Below are 21,112 nucleotides of genomic sequence, written 5' to 3'. Positions count from 1 at the left end.
AGCCCTTCCTGGCCTGTTCTCACAGTATGAACAAGAACAATCCAGAGAACCTCTTGTGTTTCCCTGGCGTGGCCTCCGTGGATGACACCACTGTCCTGCTATCCTGAGTGGTGGCCAGGGATTGCTGAGACTGACCAGAAAGGTGGCTCATCATTGTGACGTAGCTGGCAGTGCAGGTGCGGTGGTTTTTAGAAAAGGAAGAAGTGACCCTACTTCTGCAGGGAGAGGATAGAGTGCTACAACACAGTGCCTGGAGTACCAGAGACATCTCACACCTACAGCCGTTGAAGCATACCAGCCATTAGGGCCTCGCAGCAAGAGCGAGACAAGGGCAACAGGACTTCTGCTTTGCATGGATGCATGTACAACATTCAGCATCCCTCGTGGCTTCTCCATCAGTCTCAAAAGCAGCTGAGCTCATCCATGCTGGGTGCCAGGCAGCATCCCCCATGCCTACCAAAAGGCTGTGGGACGTTTCATCTGATACAATTCTCCCATTTTAAATTCTACTTTCCCTTTGGTAGCATCTATCCATGTGTAGCAGGATCCTTACTTTCTCCTCTTATCAAGAAATTTCTTTTGTTAATTTGTTTGGGTTTTTGGCAGAGGGGAGGCTGGTGACACTGTGAGGTTGTCCCCCCAAAAGTCTCAAAGTAAAAGTTGACCTAGTCAGAGACGGATTGATAGATCTTTTCCTACAAATTACAGTTGGCTTAATCCCTCTGTAACTAATTTCATTTTTCTCTGAGAATCATTAATGTTTTTCCTTTTTTTTGAGGGAGCAAGGAATATGCTGCTGACTCTGTTACCACCATGTGCAAATGCGTCAATATTTTATTTTAACTGAGTGAATGAGAAATGCTATGAAGTGTTTACAAAATGCTGAGCTGCTTGTCTTGGAGTAAACATGCCCTCTACTGTTTAGATAAAGCATGGATCTTATTACGGAGGAGTTGGTTTGCAGCCTAGCCTTATGCTTTGGGAGGAAAAATATTCTCACTCCTGTTTTTGATGCTCTCCCTTAAAATGGGACTGAAAGGTGGCATTGAAAAAATCCGGGCATCCGCTGGGCCCTTCTGTGCATTGTATGTGTCTGGGCTGGGCTCGCGCCTCCTCCAGGGAGGTGGGCTAGGCATGGCCAGAACATCTCTGCAACAGAGAAGCAAACCCTGGCCCAGGCGAGAAGAGCCCTTGCAGGCAGCCGAACTGTGCTCGCAGAGCGTTTCAGGACCAGCCATTGGCAGTGCAGAATGGTTTCTCACTCCCCACCGAATACAGCATGTGTATGGAAGATAGGCTCTTGCTAATAATTAGTCAGAGTCTCTTTGCAAATGGACTTGCTGCTGCTGCTGCAGATGCCTTTCTATCTTTAAAACATGAGCTTAATAAACCAGGAAAAAGTGGCCCAGTACTGCAAAATACTGAGTGCTGGCTGCAGCACTTATGCTGCTTTACTAAAGCCTGACTGTTACACTAAGTTACACTTAAGTCACTTAGATCTAAGTCACTTAGATCCCTGCAGGTCCCCAAAGGCATTCAAGTACGCGCCTCGTGTGCCTTTCTTGGTTTGAGCCCTGAAACAGCGCAGGCTGGAGGAGGGAGAAGCAAGGTCTGTTTCTGGCTTTTTTTTTATTGAATAACCCTGGCCCATCCTCCCATTTCTTTATCTCACCCCCCTCTCTCCAGCTCCCTGTCTTTGCCTGGTCAGCGTTAGACCCCACATCACTTGAGCAGAGGCCCTTTCATGGTCTGCCTTTGTCACCTGGTGTGGGGTTTCCATTTTCAGCCATCATTGTATGGGAAACAGAAACTCTCCTGGCTGCGGAGGGAGCGTTAGAAGATTTCACCTACCCTGGAGCAGGCTACAGGTATTTCCTCCAATGGAAAAAATAAATCTATCATCATCTCATTTCAACTAAATTTATGTTCCTGGAAAAAAGAGCTGGCTGCGTTTCCTACCTGAAGTGTGACTGCACTGCCAACTGAGTTTCACCCCTTAGGGTTTTTGCCTGCCGTGGACTGACGCTGAAGATGGTGTGAGAAGTTTTTTTGCTTGCAGGCCAGACTGCCAGCCGTAGTGGTGCAGCTGGTGTTTGCTGGGATTTCTTCATGGAGCCCTTGTCAGCATGAGACCCCAGGCTGCCTTCCCTGGCTCGTGGTCACCGTGGCCAGGGTTGCTCGGCTGAGTGGGGTTTCAGGACTGAGCCTCATGTTGCTTTTCAGAGAGAAGAAAAGTAAAACTCCACAAAACCACATAACCAGCAGGGTTTTTCTCCACCTGGTAATCTCAAAGCAGTGCAGAGCATTCCCTGAGGGAGTGATGCGCAGAAGCCAGGGCTGCTGCATCACCCCCACAAACACCACCACTGCCCTTCGGCTTGTGTGGGACCTCCTTAGGGCGAGCAGGGGTTTTAACATGGGGAAAAACATGTTGGAGAGGGCCGTCTTTCACCTCCTTTTCTCTGAGAGGTAAGTTCCTTGGATTTGGAGCCCACCGTGTTGCCTGTGCGAGTATCTCTGGCAGCATGCTGGCCCCCAAGCCTCGGCGGCAGCTCTTCAGAGCCATGCAGCCCAGCTTTCATCTCTCTGTGCAAGCCCTGAGAAAGAGAAGGAGAATTGGGAAGAGTTACTTGCATTGATTTTGACAGCTTTTCCAGCTTCTTGCACACACCATCATTTTCAAGAGGCTCTGGGAGATGCTTGGCAAGTCTGTCCATAAGGGAAACAGCCACGGCACCAGCAGGAGGCTGCGTGGACAAGCAGTACGTGAGCTCCCATCCTCCGAGGGCAGCGGGGCCACGCTCTGGAGCCCTCCTCTCCGCCACAGGGATTAAAAACCTATTTGGCAAATGAAGAAATCCTCTCCAAAGGTCTTGCACTTAATCTAGAAAAACTCTGTGGAGTCTGTCATCTCCTGCCATCCGCCCATGGCCTGGAAACCTGGCCGGGCTGCAGAGAGAGGCGGCAAGCCCCCAGGGCCTGGGAGCGGACGTGTGAGCCAGCAGAGCTGGCTTCTAGCTGCAGCACTGGCTGTGAACCTTGGCCTTCCTATTTCTGCACTTCTCACCCCGTCATTTGACCCCCTCCTTCAAAGCAGACCAAATCCTGTTCCCTAATTAAGTGATGTATTAAATCACTTTGGTAGCACTTAAACATGCTCTTGCAAATAGGCTTTTCTTCTCACCTAAATTTACAGCAGCCAAAAGCTGCAACATGGATGTGGGGGTGTTGTAAGGTAACATTAATTAACAGATGAATTTTTAGCAAAGGAAATGTAAATTTTAGACTCTTCCAATATTATCTAGCAGCGGTAATTTTCTTTCTCATATTCCCATGGTGAGACAGTGGAAAAAAACATTGGTAAGGTAATTATTATAAATAATTGTGCCTTGGAAGTCATTAGAAATGTAGCATTATTTATTTATAGATATATCCATTAAATTTATCATTGTAGCTGCATCTTCTAATGAATGCTTTAGAGTTATAAAATTAATACAAAATGTTATGAGCATTTCTTTCTCCCAATCTCTAATCCTACAAGGATGGAAATCAGTGAATAATAAGGGAATTTAGTACATACTGCAGGGAAGGAAGGGGAGAGCTTTTGAGGATAGATGTGTATTCCAGTTAAAGCCAAAAAGTACACAAATGAAGACGTATGTGCAAATGAGCTGATGCACAGGGTTAAGTAGTTAATAAGTTAAGCTGATAAGTAGATGGTCTCACTGAGTGAAAAGTGGCAAGTGACGGTTGTCTACAGAACAGCTTTTTCTTCCTTTGCTGTGTCATGCGAGTGACACAATCATGAAGATCCATCTCTCCTTTTCCACATGCACAGGTGGGAGAGAAGATGTTCTTCATGCAGTGCCCTCTTATGCCCTGATATTTTCCTGCCCATGGGATCCAGGGGTCGTATGTGGGTCCTGGACCCTCCAGAGCAGCAATCGCTGCCTCTGAGCCCCTCACCCTCTCAGAGGCTCCCAGGGTGGCTGGCTAGCAGTCCATGTCCTGGTATTGGTGCCCAGCTGCACCCTTCAGATGGGACTTTGCATTTCCCAAGTGAAACTAGGGCCAGGAGGTGCAGCTGGGAAGAGGAATACCCAATGCAAGACCCAAAGAACCCAGCTGGCTCCCTCACCCACTCAGGCTCCTGCCTCAGTGGCAGGCACTCAGCCGTGCCGCCACATCACAGGGGTGGCATGCTCTCCTGCCTCCTCCCCACTGCAGAGGTGGCCCCCAATATGGCTTTAAAAAAAAAGAAGCCCTAATTATAATAATAGTGCTCAAAGAGTCCTCTCCAGGGATGTAGGCAGAAATTGCCTCCTTCCAGGATGCTGGGAATGAAATGTTTGAAATCTCAATGTTCTTGGGAGCATGTGAGAGTCCAAACGATCATGCTTTTGCCCACCAGATACAGATCTTTAGGACTGACTGACTAGGTGGTAAGATCTGAAACTGGCTTTGCCCACAAACAGCGGTCCCTACTCATTCTGGAGCACAGAGTGTAAAGCATTGTCATTGACTGGTTGTTTCAGCCGGTACTGTGAGCGCTGTGTTCTCTGTCAGTGTGTCCCAAAGGATCAAATTCTGCCTATTGCTAGGACAAAGGATAGTCTTAGTCTCAGATGGCAAGGAATTTGTCGATGTAAGGTATGCTTCTATGGGGGAAAAAACCTTTGTGTGTGGTGAGTCCCTGTTATGCCCGTTTCATTTGGGCTTTCCAATGGTGATAGGGGAAAGCGGAGCCTGAGGTCTCAGTGCTGGTACCAGAGGTTTGCCTGAGGCTATGAAGAAAGGTTATGAAACCAAAATGAACCTGAATATGCTCAAGTGCTTCCTTGAATGGCACCCTGAGCCATTCATCTTGGAAAACTATTTATAAAGCCAAAATAGAAATATAAATCTTGAAGATGTATCTGTGTTATTTTGAAGGGTTATTGCTTCTGCTTCATGGCCTGGTTTCTGAGCCTCTGCAAAAAATCCCATCAGCTTTGGCAGGCCACGAATTAGGTCACTGCTTCATTGGCATCTTTCAAAATAGCTCTGAAATAGATAGTAACAAAGATATTTAAGGCAAGATAAACCACATTCATTTTGATGGTACCTGATAACAAATTATTAGTTTGAGTTTGGATAACAAGGCCTTACGAGATTATTAAAACAGTCAATGAGGCTAAAACCTCTATACTGTTGTACACCACTATGTAGTTAGGGTTGATGCTGCGTGTGAGAACTTACTGGCATTGTCTTTGCTATTCCCAACTTTGCTTCCGGGTTTACATGAGGTAATTGGTATATATAGGCCACAGACAGTAACTTTTTAACTCTTTGGTAACTTGATCAATTAACTAGTTAGTTAGACAAAATAACCCTCAGTTATCCAAACCTAGTTTCAAGTTAGAAAGTTTCCAGCAGTCCAAAGAAATGAGTGAAATTTTACTTGTCATGATAGACCAAGAATTGTTGCAGGACTGACACTTGTCAGTAGGTGAAAAGAAGGCAGTATTTTTGTTTTAGCACTTTCCCTTTTTTCCCTGAAGCTGAGCAGAAGTTAAAAGACATCTCCCCAAAGCTGATTAGTGGCCAGAGCACTGGTGAGACACCCCAGGTGCATGGTGACTGCAGGTGCTGTGTGATGTGGTCCTGGAGCTGGGCACAGGGGGGGCACAAACCACCTCCAGGAAGAAAGGAGTTAATGGCTTCAGCATTAGCACTTGAGAAAGCACGTCCACCCTCCTCAGCCTTAGTGTTGTGCCTGTTACCTGTGATGCTTTATCAGAGCCCAAGAAGCCGTAGCTCTCATTTACTTTCCCAGCTGTGCACGGGCTTGTTCTCTTGTCACTAGAGCTTGCTGTGTCTGCCGGTTGTTAGAGGTTGCTTGTAGCCACTGGTCAGTGCTTCTGCGGTTCTGGTCATTCACCACGTTCCCATGTGAAACCAGACATGTCCTTGTCACTGTCCAGAAAAATAAATGCTTTTATCTCTTTGTATTTTTCAGATAATCAACCCCAATTTCATTCAAGAAGGTGAGTTAAAGTTAAGGACAGCTGTGCACTGACTGGCACGAGGGGCAAGTCAGCAGCTGTGATTTTCTCGGGTGCAACAGCATGCTCCGCACCCACCAGCCTTTACAGCAAAGGCAGCTCTCTGCTGCTTGGCAGGGCTGGTGCGCTCCCCGGGGAGAGCACTCCTTCTGCTGGTTGCTCGGCTCAGACAGCCTGAGGCTGCAGGTGAGGCTGAACCCCCCCAAACCTGCCTTCAAATGTCTCTCCCTCCTGCCAGAGCACAAGCCTGGGGGGCAAGCAGTCCCCGCTACCCCCTTTGCTGAGCTGTTGACAGCTGGCTTTCAGTGAAGGGGAAGTTTTGGTAATGTAATCCCAGAACCCTCGGCTGTTTGAGACCCAGATTTCATAGTTAGTCCTATAACATACTCTCTAGACTTGCAGGGTGAGCAACCTCACCTGTAGATTAAAAGAAAGTGTCGTGTGTGTGTCCCCACATTTTTTTCCAGTGGCTCCAGAGATTCTAGTGCCGTTAGTGGACATCACCTGCCTGCTCGGTGACACAGTGATGTTGCAGTGCAAAGTCTGTGGACGACCCAAACCAACTATAACCTGGAAAGGACCGGATCAAAACATTCTTGACAATGACAACAGCACGGCCACTTACACAGTGTCATCCTGGTAAGGTCCTGCCTGTGGATCCCAATGTAGCTGGTCATGATGGTCATGTTGCCCTCAAATATGGCACCAGCCAGGCTACAAGTCTCATTAGAAATGCAGTTAATCAGGTCTGGCATGGTGTATTGGCGCATTGCTGCACCACGCGTCAGCAAGAAAGGGTCAAACTTTGGCATTTGGGTAGCTCTATCATTTCCCAAGCTGACATAGGGTATATCCACAAAGTGTGTTGCTGGCAGACATGAGCTTGCTCCTATTGACCTCCTGAGCCAGCTGCAAACCGGAAGGCAGAATGTTTCCGACATATTAGTTTGGCTAATATTGCCTCTGCGTTGCTGGGGCTTCTCTGCTTGAGTTTGATGCCATGCTCACCTTTGGTAGAATCAGGAGTCGAGCAGAGCAAGCCCTCACTGGCTTGCAATACCCATATCATTGGGCGTCTTCTCATCTCATGGGCAGAGGTGGTAACTCCTGCAGTTTTCCCGAGCCTCTCCTCAGCTGTTCTTAAAAGAGCGTACATGTGCTCCTGGGAAGGCTACATCTGGCTGTGCTTGGACAGAAGGATGCTTGTCATGATTTTCCCGGCCTGTCTAGGGGGAAGGAAAACCATCTCTGCAACTAACAGTGGGAATATCCAAAAAGATCTGAAGTTGAATTCAGGTCAGGTAATAGCCTGCTGCTGGATGCTCATCTGCAGCTTATACAAGCAATTTGGGCCAAAGTACAGTGGAAATCTCCGGGAAGCAATCTTTCATACGAACTTTTCAGCACTTCTGGCTCAGACTGAGATGAATCCAGGGAGTACAAAGCCAGTGAAAGTAAAAAATGAACACTAAGAGAAGGGATTTTACATCTTCAATAAAAAAAAATTTACATCTGATCAAGAGCTTTTTTCAGAGACCATTGGCTTGTGCGGCTACACCGGCGCACCCAAAATTGTCTTTTTAGCCATTATTCAGTAGATTGCTCGTGCCTTATCTTCAGGATCTGGCTGGGGTTGGGATAGGGGGATGTTTCCACGCAGGGTTCTGTTTTCCATCGCAGTCTTTCTCCTGTGCATTATCAGCACTTGTATTGTCTTGTTACTCGTATTTGTTTTTCAGTGAAGACACTGCCTGCCAAGGAGAGGCCCAGCAGATCAGTGGCTGTCTTACAAATCTTGCTGGCATGAGTGTCCAGATTGTGGGGGAAGGGGGTATTTCTGTCTTGTTTTAAACCAGCATAGTCAGACCAGCAAAAACCGCAGCGTCCATACCAGCAACCACGTCCTTCTGCAGTTTCCGATAGATTACGCATTCAAGAACTAGTTTACTTTTGCCATCAAGGGGATTTATTGTTGGCTCTAAGCTGGGTCTCCAGTACAGCTAAAGCAGTTACACAAGCAGAATCCTTTAATTCAGGCCAACTCCCTTAAATTGCATATTGAAGACTGCAATGCGCAAACTGAAGTGACTATATACAGACCTGCTATAAATTCACTAGAGTCCTCCCTAGAGCTGTTTATTTGCTCAGATTGGCCCAAAGATTGAGTGTCTCTCACAAACTCAGCACTGACATTCTTTATCCCTAGCAGTTGTGAGATGTCCAGCCTTCTGACCAGGGGTCTGGCAGCCTCATTAGATCAACGGCAGATGCTCCAGGGGTCTGAAGCTTCCCAGAAATGTCAGGCACCCTGCGCTGTGTGACTGCCTTCTGCATCTGTGGGAAGACCCATTTGTCTGGCGTGTGTGGGACTTAACTGCAGAGGCACAGCAGCTCAGTGTCTCCCAAGATAGGAAAGATGCACCTGGGGAAATCTGTCCAGATATATGGAGTCTAAGCATCCAGCTCTGGATAGGCACAGCAAATGTTCAGCTCCTGGACTTTGCTTGCTGCTTGAGTGATCCTTGCCCATGTCCTCCGAGGCCACAACAGATAAGTAGATTTCCTGGCAGGCAATTTGGACCATTCTGCTCGAAGGTTTCATTAACAGCCTAATCCTGACATATGGAGGGGTGGTATTTGGGTACCAGATTGCTGGAGGGATGTTCCTTCAAATGTGTTAACAGGATTTGTGTGCACGTGTGTTTGTAATGAGGCAGGACAGGAACTTGTATAAAAAGCATTAGCAAGTGAAGCAGCGCTTTGTAATCGGGGCTTTCTGCATCCACAGTGACTCCGGGGAGCTCACCTTGAAGATCTGCAACGTGATGCCTCAGGACAGCGGCATTTACACCTGTGTGGCAACCAATGAACATGGAACTGCATCGACCTCTGCAACCATCAAAGTTCAAGGTAGCACATCTGACCTTAACACCCAGGATTTTTCCTGTACGGGGTCCCTTGGTGGGGGCTGGGAGCACATGAGAATAGGCGGTGCAAAGGCAGCTGGACGTGGAGCTGTGCCAGGTGAATTGAGACGTTAAAATCATACAACCATTCCTCAGCCAAGACTCCCACTGATGGCTGAAGGCATCACAGACTCCTTGCGCTTGATTAAGTCGTCTGATCATAAGTATCACATCTGGGAAATGAAAATGCGTTGGCACTGGTTCAGCTCCTGCGTCCTGCTCGCAGCGCTGCTTCCCAGGGGCTCAGTGAGGTTGACTGGGGGAAGCTGAGCTCCCTCGGACTGCCGAGCCCCTGAGGGGATGATGCCCCGGCTGCCCACAGGGAGCTCTGTGCTTTAGAGCTTGCCTGGAGCGGGGCACCTGGGATCCAGTGACACTGATTTTCAGCCTCCCCTTCTCTGGGGGGATGGAGGAAGTGAGAGTAGGGCTTGGCCTGGATGAACTGTTCTTCAGGGACTCAACTCAGTGACAAATCTCCAAGTCTGAATTCTCAGCACTGTAATTAATGAATGACCCATCTAATTGTAATGAATAGGAAATGATGAGTTGATGCTCGTGACCTCCACCTCCAGGAAGGGATCTGTTAGCATGAGAGATAAGGGGTGCCTGCTGTGTTGAAGGGGATGGCACAGAGACAAATGTCTAACTGGTGACTTACAGATGCAGGAGTGTTACAACTGTTTAGAATTCAATTTGTTTGGTCTCACAAACTGCCCTAGAGATATAATTTCCCGAATTTATCCAAGCAAGTTAGTGGCTGCACTAACTACTCCTGTGCTGAAAGGAGCCCTGAGCAAAACACAGAAGAATTACTGGCCATTTGTCAATTGCTGCCAAACATACCAAGAGCCATACACCGAGAAGCACTCTGAGTGGCTTTCTTGTGCAATTTTTGGACATTTCAAGGTGATTCCCCAGCTCCAGAACCTCACTCACTGCTTGGTGAAGTCCATGACAATATTTGTTTTCCTCAGTTCCATGGGCTTTGCATCAGGCCTTGAGCTGGAGCAAAAATTAGCAGCAGAAGGTGGCAGGTAAAGAGGCTCTGCCTTTACAGCAGCTGAGCTCAGACAGATCCTCTGCACCCAAGGGGCAATTCTCCCAGTCTCGCAGGGAGGTCCCTGGGGTGTTGCAGTCCAGTTGACCACCAGCTCTGAGCAAGAAGATATTCCCCCTGCCCTGTAGTACTGTGAGACCATGTCAATGCAGCAGGGCCTGCAAGCAGCACAGTTCTCTCCTAGCTGCTTGTATTGAGGTCTCAGACCCACAGTGGTAGGTGAACAGGACCATGACATTGCCTTTCCTCTGGTAGTGCTGGTAAACCAGAGCACTCCCTCTGCAACATGCAGCTGACGTACCTGATACACCTGATCTTCAGAATAAAGCACTAGCGCTTGCTGATGTGATGCTGGACTTGGTGCTTGTTTTCTCTTCCCAAGGTGTCCCAGCTGCCCCAAATCGCCCCATTGCTCAGGAGAGAAGCTGCACCTCTGTGATCCTACGCTGGCTACCCCCATCCAGTACAGGCAATTGCACCATTTCAGGCTACACTGTAGAGTACAGAGAAGAAGGTAAGTAAGTGGTTTGAGCTGTGCTTGCTAGCTGGGAGAATGAGAACAAAGTAAGTCTCCTTTATGGCACAACAGGTCCCAGAAGCAGCCTTGCCACCACTGGGGTGCCACTAGCCGTTGCTCACAGATCCCAAAGTCTAAGGCCAAAAGAAGCCTTTCTATCATCCAGTCCAACTTCTCGTATATTATAGACCTCTCTGTTTCCTCCAGTCATTTATAGCAAGTAACGCATGCTAAGCTAAAACGTATCCATCACTAAGGCATCCTTTCATCATTTGCATTTTACCACCATGGTATCCTTTCTTTCTGGTGAATGTTTCCAGGGAAAGCAGCCTCATAATTTTTTTGATCTGGATGGATTTGCAGATCCCTGCATACTTTTCAAGCTCAGCTCTGAAATCCATGTGTTCTTAGATCCAACCATCCTTTTCCCTTGAATAATTAAATAGATACTAAACACACTGTTTTCCCAATATGCACAGGCATGTGTTATGCCTATGTGCTCTTGAAAAGGGCATTTTGAAATGATTCATATCCCTTTTTGCATTCTTCCTACAAAGGTGTCAGGGTCCCTGGGCAGTAAACCTTGCCTTAGGTTTGTGGCCTCTGTTTTTTCCCCTTCATCCTTCAAAAAAATCCTACCTCATGTTAGTAAATGTGCAAACTTAATCACTCCATCATATTAATACCACCTCTTAGCGAATACTTTGCCTTGACCCTCACTATGCTATCAGTGTGATTGTCATTTTTGTGAAAGAATAAAAGCTCTTCTATTCACAACAGCCACCAAAACAAACAGCAAAAAAGCACCAGTGTTTTCAGTTTTCAGTATTCTTCCCACTCCAGAGGAATCACTGACTCTTCTCTGTAAAACCAGCCTTGACCTTGTGAGACCTGGCAATCAGAATTTGCTCACAGTGCACACAAAATATATGGGTCATGGTAAATAGTGTAAAGATAAAAGGCCCTGAACTTACTAAAATAACATAACATTTTATATATTCTTGAAAGAAATAATAGGCTGTGACTGAGCACAGTGTCCCACAAGTCCTTTTCTGTTCTGTGACCCTGTGCAGATGAATAAAGTATTGCCCCTTTGGATGCCACAGGTTGGGCAATTGTTGGGTTTGTTTCTGCTAGGAGCAGAAACACATTGCAGAGCCACACATTTCTCTGCTGCAATCCTGCTCATCTGCAAAAAGACCATACTAAGCCTCAGAAAGCTGGTTCTCCTCCTGCAGCTCCGGGTTTCACAGTAGCCACCATGTCTTCTGAGAGACTTCATCTGCAAAAGCACTTCAATTGCACGGACGCCCTGTCTCAGCTTCACCTGGGACTCCCTTGTCCATATTTTTTTTTGCAGTATTTTTGCTAGCAATTCTCTCACAGCAGAGTTGTCATCAAATCAGCTCTCCATTCCTGGCTTATCACACTGCCCTGAGACATCACTTGTAGTACACAGCCACGGCTAGACTGCTAGAGAGGTCAGCTTGTCCCTGGGCTGCGTTTTTTCCATCACTATTGGTCAAGGCAGAGGCATTTCCTTCTTCCCTCATTTAACCAGACTGGAAGGTGGCTGCAACACAAAATAGCTTCCTGCAGTCCGGTTCTAGTTTAACCGAAATACACCAGTCTGCCGTAACATTGCCTTTTAAAAACCTTGTGGATTTTAACCTCCTAGGGTACTGCATGAGTTGGGCAGAGAAAGCTTCTGCTCTGAGTTCACATATTGAGACTGTTTCCTTCTGCTCTCCTCTCCCTTGATAAAACGCAGGCTCACAAGTCTGGCAGCAGTCAGTAGCCTCAACTTTGGACACGTACCTTGTCATTGAGGACCTGGCCCCAGGCTGCCAGTATCAGTTTCGAGTGAGCGCCAGCAACCCCTGGGGGATCAGCTTGCCCAGTGACCCGTCTGAATTTGTAAGGCTCCCAGAGTACGGTGAGTGGGGCACGGCGAGGAGGGGCGGATGTGCGCAGGTGTCCACCTTTGTGCAGTCAGTATGGCAAGATAGACTTGTGCTTTGACAGGTCCCAATAAAAACGCTGATTCTGGAGCTGGTAGGAATACAAGAGGAAGCCAGCTCATGCCACTAGAAAGGCTTTTCACATCTGCTCCTCCAGCAGGGCTCACAGCCTCCCTCTGTCACAGAAGCTATTGCAGCTTCCTAGCAGGTCCCTGCTTTCTATCCAAAGACCATTTCTTGTCTTCGTCTCTGGGCAACTGGTTCCATGTCCTGCCCACTGCATCCCCTGCCTTTCCACAATACTGGTACCACCAGGGGCTTCTGCTGGGCAGCCCAGCTGTGGTCTGCAAGTCAGCTTGCAAAATGTAACCCTCCGAGCAATGCAGCATAGGAAGGCTGCAATGGAGGTGAGCCCCCAGCATACGGACCTGCAGGAATTTGGGGTACAGCTCACTCATGATGGTGCTGTGAGCAGAGCCCACATTTCCCCATGTTTTAGCAGCTCCAGTTTGTAACTAGGTCTGTGACTGGCTTGAATAGCCTGTGCTGGATGAAATGAAAGCTCACGTGGCATAATCGTAGCTCCCAGTGACGCACAGACATGCCCTTAGACTGTCCATATGGCCCTTTTTAGACCAAAATTGCAAGGACAGATTTGAATCCACCTTATCCACGCCTTCTTCTGGGGAACTCTGGCTTTTAGTGGTGCAACACATTGGACCTGTGCCTGAGCAGTATGAAACTAGACTCTTATTTACGGTTTTAAGTAATATAGTCTCCCATAATTTTAAAATATGCAGTTTATAGTCCACTGGAAACTGTCTTTAATTTTATGCTTTCTTGAATGTCCTTTGTTCTCCCAAAGACTCTGCTGCTGATGGTGCCACTATTTCATGGAAGGAAAACTTTGACCTCGCTTATGCAGAGCTGCATGAGATTGGGAGGTAATATTAACCCTGCTTACCACTGCAATAAAACATCAAAACAATGGCTTGAAGCTTTTTCCTTGGAGGAAAGTTTACAGTGCTTTTTGTAGTTAGCTTGAAAACTGCTGCTCCTTGCAAAAGCACGTTAAGTACTGATTAAACTATAGAGTGGCTAAAATATGGACTAAATCCTGTTTTTTCAAGATCAGTTGTGATTTGAGGATTGCAACCTGGCAAACTTGTGAACAATTAGGCAGCCAAATCTCTGAGAGCCACTGCTAGCTTTCGCTGGTATCTTCTCTGACATCTCTGATTTTATGTGAGCTTTTGAAGTCATGACAATGTGCTGGTTCTGGATAAGCTTAACCTCAAAGACTGAGTTTGATGAAGCACATGAGGCATGTGACTGACTTAAATCACATGCCGAAGCACTTTGCTGATGGGATGGTCAGTTGAACAGCAGCCTAAATAAGAGCTGCATACGTTGTCAGACGTCGGTGCTCTGCGCAGACAACAGATAAGGGGCACACAGACAATTCAGGTTAATGCAGTTCATTCTTCAGCTGAGAGATATGAGGCAAGTAATTCGGGGGCTGAAAGGACAGGAGTCTCTCTGGTTCTATAGAAAGAAGAGTGATGTACTAATAAGAGGCCAAGTTCAGCACACAGTTTCACTGAGTAGTTTTACTTTCAGAAATGGTGCTAGGCTTTTTTCTTAATTTCTTACTGTGTGCCTGAAACAGTGAGACAAAATGATAGGTTAGTGATTATTTAGCAAGGCTTTTCTTTTAGCTGTCTGAGAATGTTTGAGCTCTTTATTAAAGCAACTGGAGAAGGGACACCCCAAGCTAAAAAAAGAGATAGAACCTGTAAAAGTGGCAGCAAATTGAACCCAGGGGAGATTGTTAGAGGACATCTGTATGGCTGCGCAAAGCAAAGTGACACTGTTCACTCTCAGTGTTTGTTAATCCCCAAAGAATCTCTACACCCAGAGTAAGAGATGGAGGCTCTTTGTTGGAAAAGTTATGAACAACTAGTTAAATCTAATTCCTTGTAAAATATTAATGCAATGGATCAAATAACACTTCAAAAATCAGTCTGTTATTGCACTGAAAACTAGTAATGATTTATTCATGAGGCTCCTTCATTATTCTGTTGTGTTTTTTTTTTATTTCAGGGGTCGATTCTCCATAGTAAAGAAATGTGTTCACAAAGCCACCCGGAAAGACGTTGCTGTAAAATTCATCAGTAAAAAAATGAAAAAGAAAGAGCAAGCAGCACAGGAAGCAGCTTTGTTACAGCACCTACAGCATCCTCAGTATATCACTATCCATGATACCTATGAGTCTCCTACTTCTTACATCTTAGTTTTGGAACTGTAAGTACGTGGAGCTTGAATTCAAGTGTCTGGGTAGGAATCACAGCCCTCTTAAAGCCAAGGATAAAATTCACCCTGACTTCAGCAGGGCAAAGATTTTGTCATCTGTTTTTTATTGATTGTGATGGCAAATGAAATAGTCATTTTCTGCAGAGCTTCCACTGCCTTTTCTTTACAGTAAATAAAATTCAGAGGGACAAATAAAACTGCTTTCTACTCCGGTGAAGCTTGGGTAATTGTATCAGCAGTTTGTCCCATTGAATAGCATCAGATTTATTTGGGCAGTTTTGTCCACCTTTTATATTCAAGTAAATATGTTTCAGCTAGACTGAAGCCTGCATTGTTCTAATACTTCTTTGTGAAAAGAGCTGTGTAGCAACTATGCTTGCCTCTGTAAGGAGAAGTAGCAATCAAAATCCAAAATGCTTCTTTGTTACAGTATATCCAACAAAGTATATTTGGGCTATTTACTTATTTATTTATGCAGATAAATAAAAGTAGGTGGCAAACTTTTATTGGGTTAGTTTTCCCACAGAATATATTACCAGCTGAAAATGTCAGTGTTTTCTTTTCTGCATTATGCAACCAGCTCTATAAATAATTAGATGAATCCAAATAATTAAGAGGATCTGTTTTCAAAGGAATTGCCTCCGTCTATTGAATCCATCCTTAAGCAAACGAGTTTACTTTGAGACTGTTGCTAAATCTTTCAAGGACCAGAGATAACAACTGAGGATTAATCATTCTACCACTTCCATGGCCTGCAGTATCTTGAGATATCATTAAATGCTCATCAGATCTTCCATTTTAGCTTCCTCTATTTTTAGGTCATGAAGTTTCCATTGCAATTTTGTTTTCAAATATTAACTGTTCCTAGAGATACCATGTGATCTTTGATGTGCACTGTTTGATTTGTTTGTAGGATGGATGACGGTCGTCTCTTAGATTACTTAATGAACCATGATGAACTCATGGAGGAAAAAGTCGCTTTCTATATAAGAGACACAATGGAAGCCTTGCAGTATCTTCACAATTGCAGAGTGGCTCACTTAGACATAAAGGTAAGAAGAAAAGAGAATGATGCTATTATTCAGTGCCCTAGTACAGAGAGTTCCTAGCTGCACAGGCAGGGAGGGGGTGCAGTCTGTACCCCAAAGAGATGATCACTAAATGGAGAAGCACTATCTTTCAGACCTCTGGACAAGAAAAAGGACTTACTGACCTGCAGCACAAGGTCTTTTTCTTCCTTCAGACAAGAGATGCACCTATTTCCTTGATTCACTGGTTTATTCTCAAGGGCTTTCTGGATTTAATGAAGGAGGAGGATGTCTGAGACAAGAGTGAGGTGTTACCAGCACCTGATTGAAGGGGAATTATAAAATAAATCCACAGGGTGTGGTTTAGGCTTACACATGTATCAACTTAGCTACCAAGCTGGTAGCTGGCTTGTGCCCAGGCAAAGGAAGGAGCAAGGGAAAGCAGCATGCTGCATTGTGCTGCAGAGCCTGAGAGGGGAACTGGGTGGGAAATACACCCCGGGAGAGGTGCAGAGGAAGAACAGGCTGCATTGTGGAGATGAAATTCAGGCAGTCCCTAATGTCACGTTCATTTACATTAGCACAGCTTGTACCTCCTTTTGTTAGCGCACATGGCAGGAGGCACTGCACTGTCCTGGATTCGGCATTGTACTGCTGTCCTCACCAACATCCCAGCTATCTTGGATCACAGAGAATTAGCGATTGAAGTTATGCTCAAGTGTTTTGAGTTTTGTGATCTGCAACATTGATTCTGGTTGCCAGGGATATCAGATAATCTATAAGGTTCTTTTCAGACTTAAATGCCAATTAAAAATGGAGAACGACATAAGAATTTAACTTCCTTGTATAGTGGACAGTCCAGCTCCAAGGAGATCTCTTCTCAACTCTCAACCTCCAGGCATGTCAGATGAAGTGATGCTTTTATTCTTCTGCTGCCTACTACCACTACAGAAAAAAAATTATTCCTTTTGTACAGTACCTTATGTGAGCATTAGTCCCAAAAGGCTAAGTCATCATGGTTTCTTTCAGTATGATTATTTGTATTTTCTGCTGTATTTATAGGACCTGTCAAAAAGTAGGTGTCACTTGGAGGTAAGAAACTGCACTGAATTCTCTATTTGATCATAAGATACTTCCCAGAAACAAGGTGGGAAGCCAATTTTCTGTGACCTATTTACAGTTCTCCTGAATGAGGGATGCTAAATAGAGAACCTTCTGTTGCTAAGTGGCAAGTAGGAGATGCATTGGTAGTGACAGCAGACCTAGCCATGGACTGTCTTGTCCCAGGATCCTGCTCAAGAACGTGTTGTCTTTGTTGATGCAGACAGCACAAGAGAAGAGCAAGTGGGGAGATCTGAACAGCAGTGTAGTGAACTTTGCTTTATATATATAGCCATGAGGCAGCAGTAAAATATGTATGAGGATGAGGGGCTATGAGACAGAAAAATGACTCTAAGGAGGGTGCAAGACATAAATTCAGAAATCATCTCAGAGGCAACAAAGGAAGCAAAATCCATGTTAAGTCCCCAGAGCGGAGTGTATAGGCAATGCTCAGCATCTCCCACTGAGAGGCAGAGAGAGCTCTTAAATACTGAAAGAGTTGGTAAAAGAGAGGGAAGACCAACTGGCATGAAATATAATTGCATTCTGGCTTGGAAGGCATGACTGTGTGCTGGTGTTTATAAGGGAACACTGGCAGCTCCATCCATTGCAACTGACAGCAATAGTAATGGCACGCACCAGAGTCCGTCCCAGGATATGTGGTAGTGGGAGCAAAGTTGAACATTTACTTCAAGAAGTAGTAATGTAACTACTTATTGAAGAACGTTTCTGCTACAAATTACACATGTTTATGTAGCGAGCTGTCATGTAAACAAAAGGAATCTAAATAAACTGCTCAGAGATACACAAGTCTTATAAAAATTTAAAAATCTGTCAGCGCTCTTAATCTGTAGAGATTAGTTTGGGAAATATACTGTCGGTATTTGGGACAAAGTGCAAAATCCCGGTGTGTTCCCTAGTGCAAAAGAGGGTGTTGTCATTGCAACTTCAGCACTGATATGAATTTACAGCAGTGTAAACAGCAGCTGAGCTGGTTCTTTGTCATTCACTCTCCTGATCTGTACCTTGCACATCTGATTAAATGCAACTTTGATTGGTTACTAAACCTAAATGAAATCTACACATTTAACTTGCAAAAATGTAAGATAATTAACTTTTTGTCATTATCTTTTCAACAGCCAGAAAATCTGCTTATTGATTTAAGAATCCCAGTACCTCGTGTCAAGATCATTGATTTGGAAGATGCAGTTCAGATCACAGGCCATTACCACGTCCACCACCTCCTCGGAAATCCAGAGTTCGCAGCTCCTGAAGTTATCCAAGGCCTTCCTGTCTCCCTGAGCACGGATATCTGGAGCATTGGGGTCCTCACCTACGTCATGTTAAGTGGTGTCTCTCCATTCCTGGATGAAAGCAAAGAGGAGACTTGTATCAATGTGTGCAGAGTAGATTTCAGCTTTCCACCCGAGTACTTCTCCGATGTGAGTCATGCTGCCAGGGATTTCATCAACGTTATCCTTCAGGAAGACTTCAGGAGAAGGCCAACGGCAGCCACTTGTTTACAGCATCCGTGGCTGCAACCACACAACGGCAGCTATTCCAAGATCCCACTGGATACCTCCCGCTTGGCTTCCTTCATCGAGCGCCGCAGGCATCAGTATGACGTGCACCCAGTCCCCAGTGTCAAGAGTTTCCTGATGAGCAGGCTGAACCCAGGCACGTAATGCCTCCATCCCTGGGGTCCTACACTGCTGGTCCTGAGGCCAGGCGCAGGGAGCGAGGAGCAGCAAAGCAGATCTGTCTGTACATAGTCCCGCATTCGGCGTTTGCATTTCACGTGGCTTCCCTAACTGCAGGTTACAAATCATGGCGGAGGTGGCAGTACCTGCCCAGTTCCTCAGGACCACAGTGAAGGGGGTAACAGCGGTGGGTACCCTCTCCCTCCACTTGGTGGGCTCCTCTTGGGACACGTGGTATTGTCATATCCACCGCCAAAAAAGTACTGCGGGAAGCAAACACCAACTGGAAATGAGAGCCAAAATTGCAGTTGCCTTAATCTTTGTGAGGCAGCCTTCTAAGAAATCCTGTTGATCTTGCTGAACTGATTTCAAAATGTACGAGAGATTAGGAGTAGGCTAGTTGGGGGGGAGTGAGAGTAGGCTGACCTTAGCATGTACTGCAGAACTGGACTGAAGTCAGTTTTTGGTGCAGTTGTTGCAAGCCTGCTCCAGGTTAACAGACAGATTTTGCACGCCCCATATGCCTGGGTTTGCCAGGATTTCAGTGGGGACTTTGCTTGCATAGGACATGCAAGATCAGGCCCTAGTCACTGCTGGATCAGCTTCTGTGGTGGCATGGCTTGGATACACTCTCGTTGCATGCTAGTGCTCAGACCAAAATCCCCCGTTAATCCTTGGGCCTTCTGCTGTGTCAAGTCAACATGCAGTACTTTTCAGAGCTACGATTAAGGCACTGAATTCATTGGAGCATACAGCTGGTTTTGACTAAGCACAATGGGACTATGATGGGTTTTTTAAAAGCATTTTATACACACTGTACAGAAATCTTTTGCAAAACCTGTGCATTGAGAAAAGGCTGTGTCCAATTTTTGCAGTATCTGTAAACTAGATGATGATGATGATGAAGACAAATTTTTTCTATCACAGGTTTTCAGTATACATATATTGTATCATATATATAAATATATATATATAAAGGATCCTGTTCCATTTCTAGCTTCAGTATTGCTTGGCCCAAAGTCCATCTAAGCCTTTCAGAGTGCAGTAGGAGTGGTGAGTTCATCCTTGTACTTACAGCTTGAAAATTGTTTTCAGTGTTCAAACTATGTCATTCATTTCGTTTCCAAACTTGTAAATATCTCTCAGCTGCCGTTAGCACCTCATCACCAAAGCATTCGTGAGGATATTTTTATGTCCAAAACCTAATTTGTAATAAAATAAAAAATACTCACAATTAAAACATTTCTCTCTTGCAAGCCAAGTTGCAACATCATCATATTGATGTTACAGTGATGGAGCCAGCCTTAAGTATAACCAATGCAGGGAGCCTGCAGTCACAAATCAGCAGTTTGCAGGCTGGCCAAATCCTCCTCTCTAGCAGTGGGACTGGGAGGGGAAACACCTCCCTGGCTTGTGCTTCCCTATCCTGCTGCCACACCATAAGACTCTATAGCCTTGTAGGGTGAGGATCAAAGAGATTTTTTTTTCCCCTGGCATGCAAGGACTTTGTCTTGGTGCTGAGTGCCATTGCTGTGCCTGTAATGGGAAATGCCAGTTGTTACCAAAGGTTTTCCTAAGGAAAAGGGCTTGATCTGACCACGTGTGCTCAGTACAGACTCTCCTGTAAGGGCAAGAGTCAGATTTAATTTACCATCCAAGTAACTGCACTGTGACCTGCAATATATCTGCAGGAGCAAAAATTGTTCTCTGCCAGCAGGTGGTGGAGATACTCTGCAAATACTGTTAAATTCTTGGGGCTCTGCTAGCCCTTTTTCTGATCCATCTCCAAGCTCAGTTTCACGGCAGGTAGGAGACCTGGTGCTTCTCTTTGTGCTTGCTCTATCAGTAAGCTGGAGTGGTCAATATTTTGCTAGTGGAGAAGAAAGGAGGCATAGTAAAAAAACCCAACATTCAGCACCACGTGCATGCAGTACAAGAACAGACCTTGAGGTTGGGGAGCCACAGTCCGAAGGGTGAGCCCGGGTGCCTGAGCAGAGTCAGAAGTGATATATGAGGCTGTGTGGCTGATGGAGAGAAATCTAATACAGGGGGAAGTTGTGGAAAGGCTTGTGTTCACAGAGGCTAAACCTTCTGGATCAGCTAGAACCTCTCTCAGTTGCACTCTGTAGTGTAGCAGCTAATTTTCTAAGCAATCCAGCAGCACCTCTTAGACAAAGACCAGACTCTCATACTGAGCACGAGTGTGAAGTATGCGATCGCTTAGCCACTGAAACTTCTTCAGACAGCAGTCATGAAAGGGTGTCTTTAATTAGCACCAGCCTCAAGTACTTTCTCACTACAGGACTGTTTGTACTTTATCCTAGCTGTCAAAGCAGGCTCTTTGTGCTCTGTGCTGCCCTTAAAAAAATGTTTATGGAAGTGTGGTTTATAAAACTCACAGCTTTTATTAGGCCTGTGGGTACAG

General features: G+C 45.7%; 1 protein-coding gene across 3 annotated transcripts in view; it reads left to right on the top strand.

The window, feature by feature from the left end:
* Nucleotides 1–18,672, top strand: part of KALRN (kalirin RhoGEF kinase) — a gene marked incomplete at both ends in the record, with an annotated part of 523,644 nt that extends 504,972 nt beyond the window's left edge. For all 3 annotated transcript variants that reach the window (XM_082001554.1, XM_082001555.1, XM_082001553.1), the window contains 9 exons: nt 5,999–6,026; nt 6,512–6,683; nt 8,833–8,954; nt 10,450–10,581; nt 12,356–12,520; nt 13,411–13,489; nt 14,649–14,849; nt 15,772–15,910; nt 18,127–18,672. In XM_082001554.1, coding sequence (XP_081857680.1) covers nt 5,999–6,026; nt 6,512–6,683; nt 8,833–8,954; nt 10,450–10,581; nt 12,356–12,520; nt 13,411–13,489; nt 14,649–14,849; nt 15,772–15,910; nt 18,127–18,672 — 1,584 coding nt within the window. The remainder of the gene's footprint in view (nt 1–5,998; nt 6,027–6,511; nt 6,684–8,832; nt 8,955–10,449; nt 10,582–12,355; nt 12,521–13,410; nt 13,490–14,648; nt 14,850–15,771; nt 15,911–18,126) is intronic.
* Nucleotides 18,673–21,112: the final 2,440 nt, after the last annotated feature.

This window comes from Phaethon aethereus (genome assembly GCF_964289735.1).
Source record: "Phaethon aethereus genome assembly, chromosome: 6".
In the NCBI taxonomy this organism is placed as follows: Eukaryota; Metazoa; Chordata; class Aves; order Phaethontiformes; family Phaethontidae; genus Phaethon; species Phaethon aethereus.
Note: the sequence above shows the minus strand (reverse complement) of the source record. Positions and strands in the feature narration are given on the sequence as shown.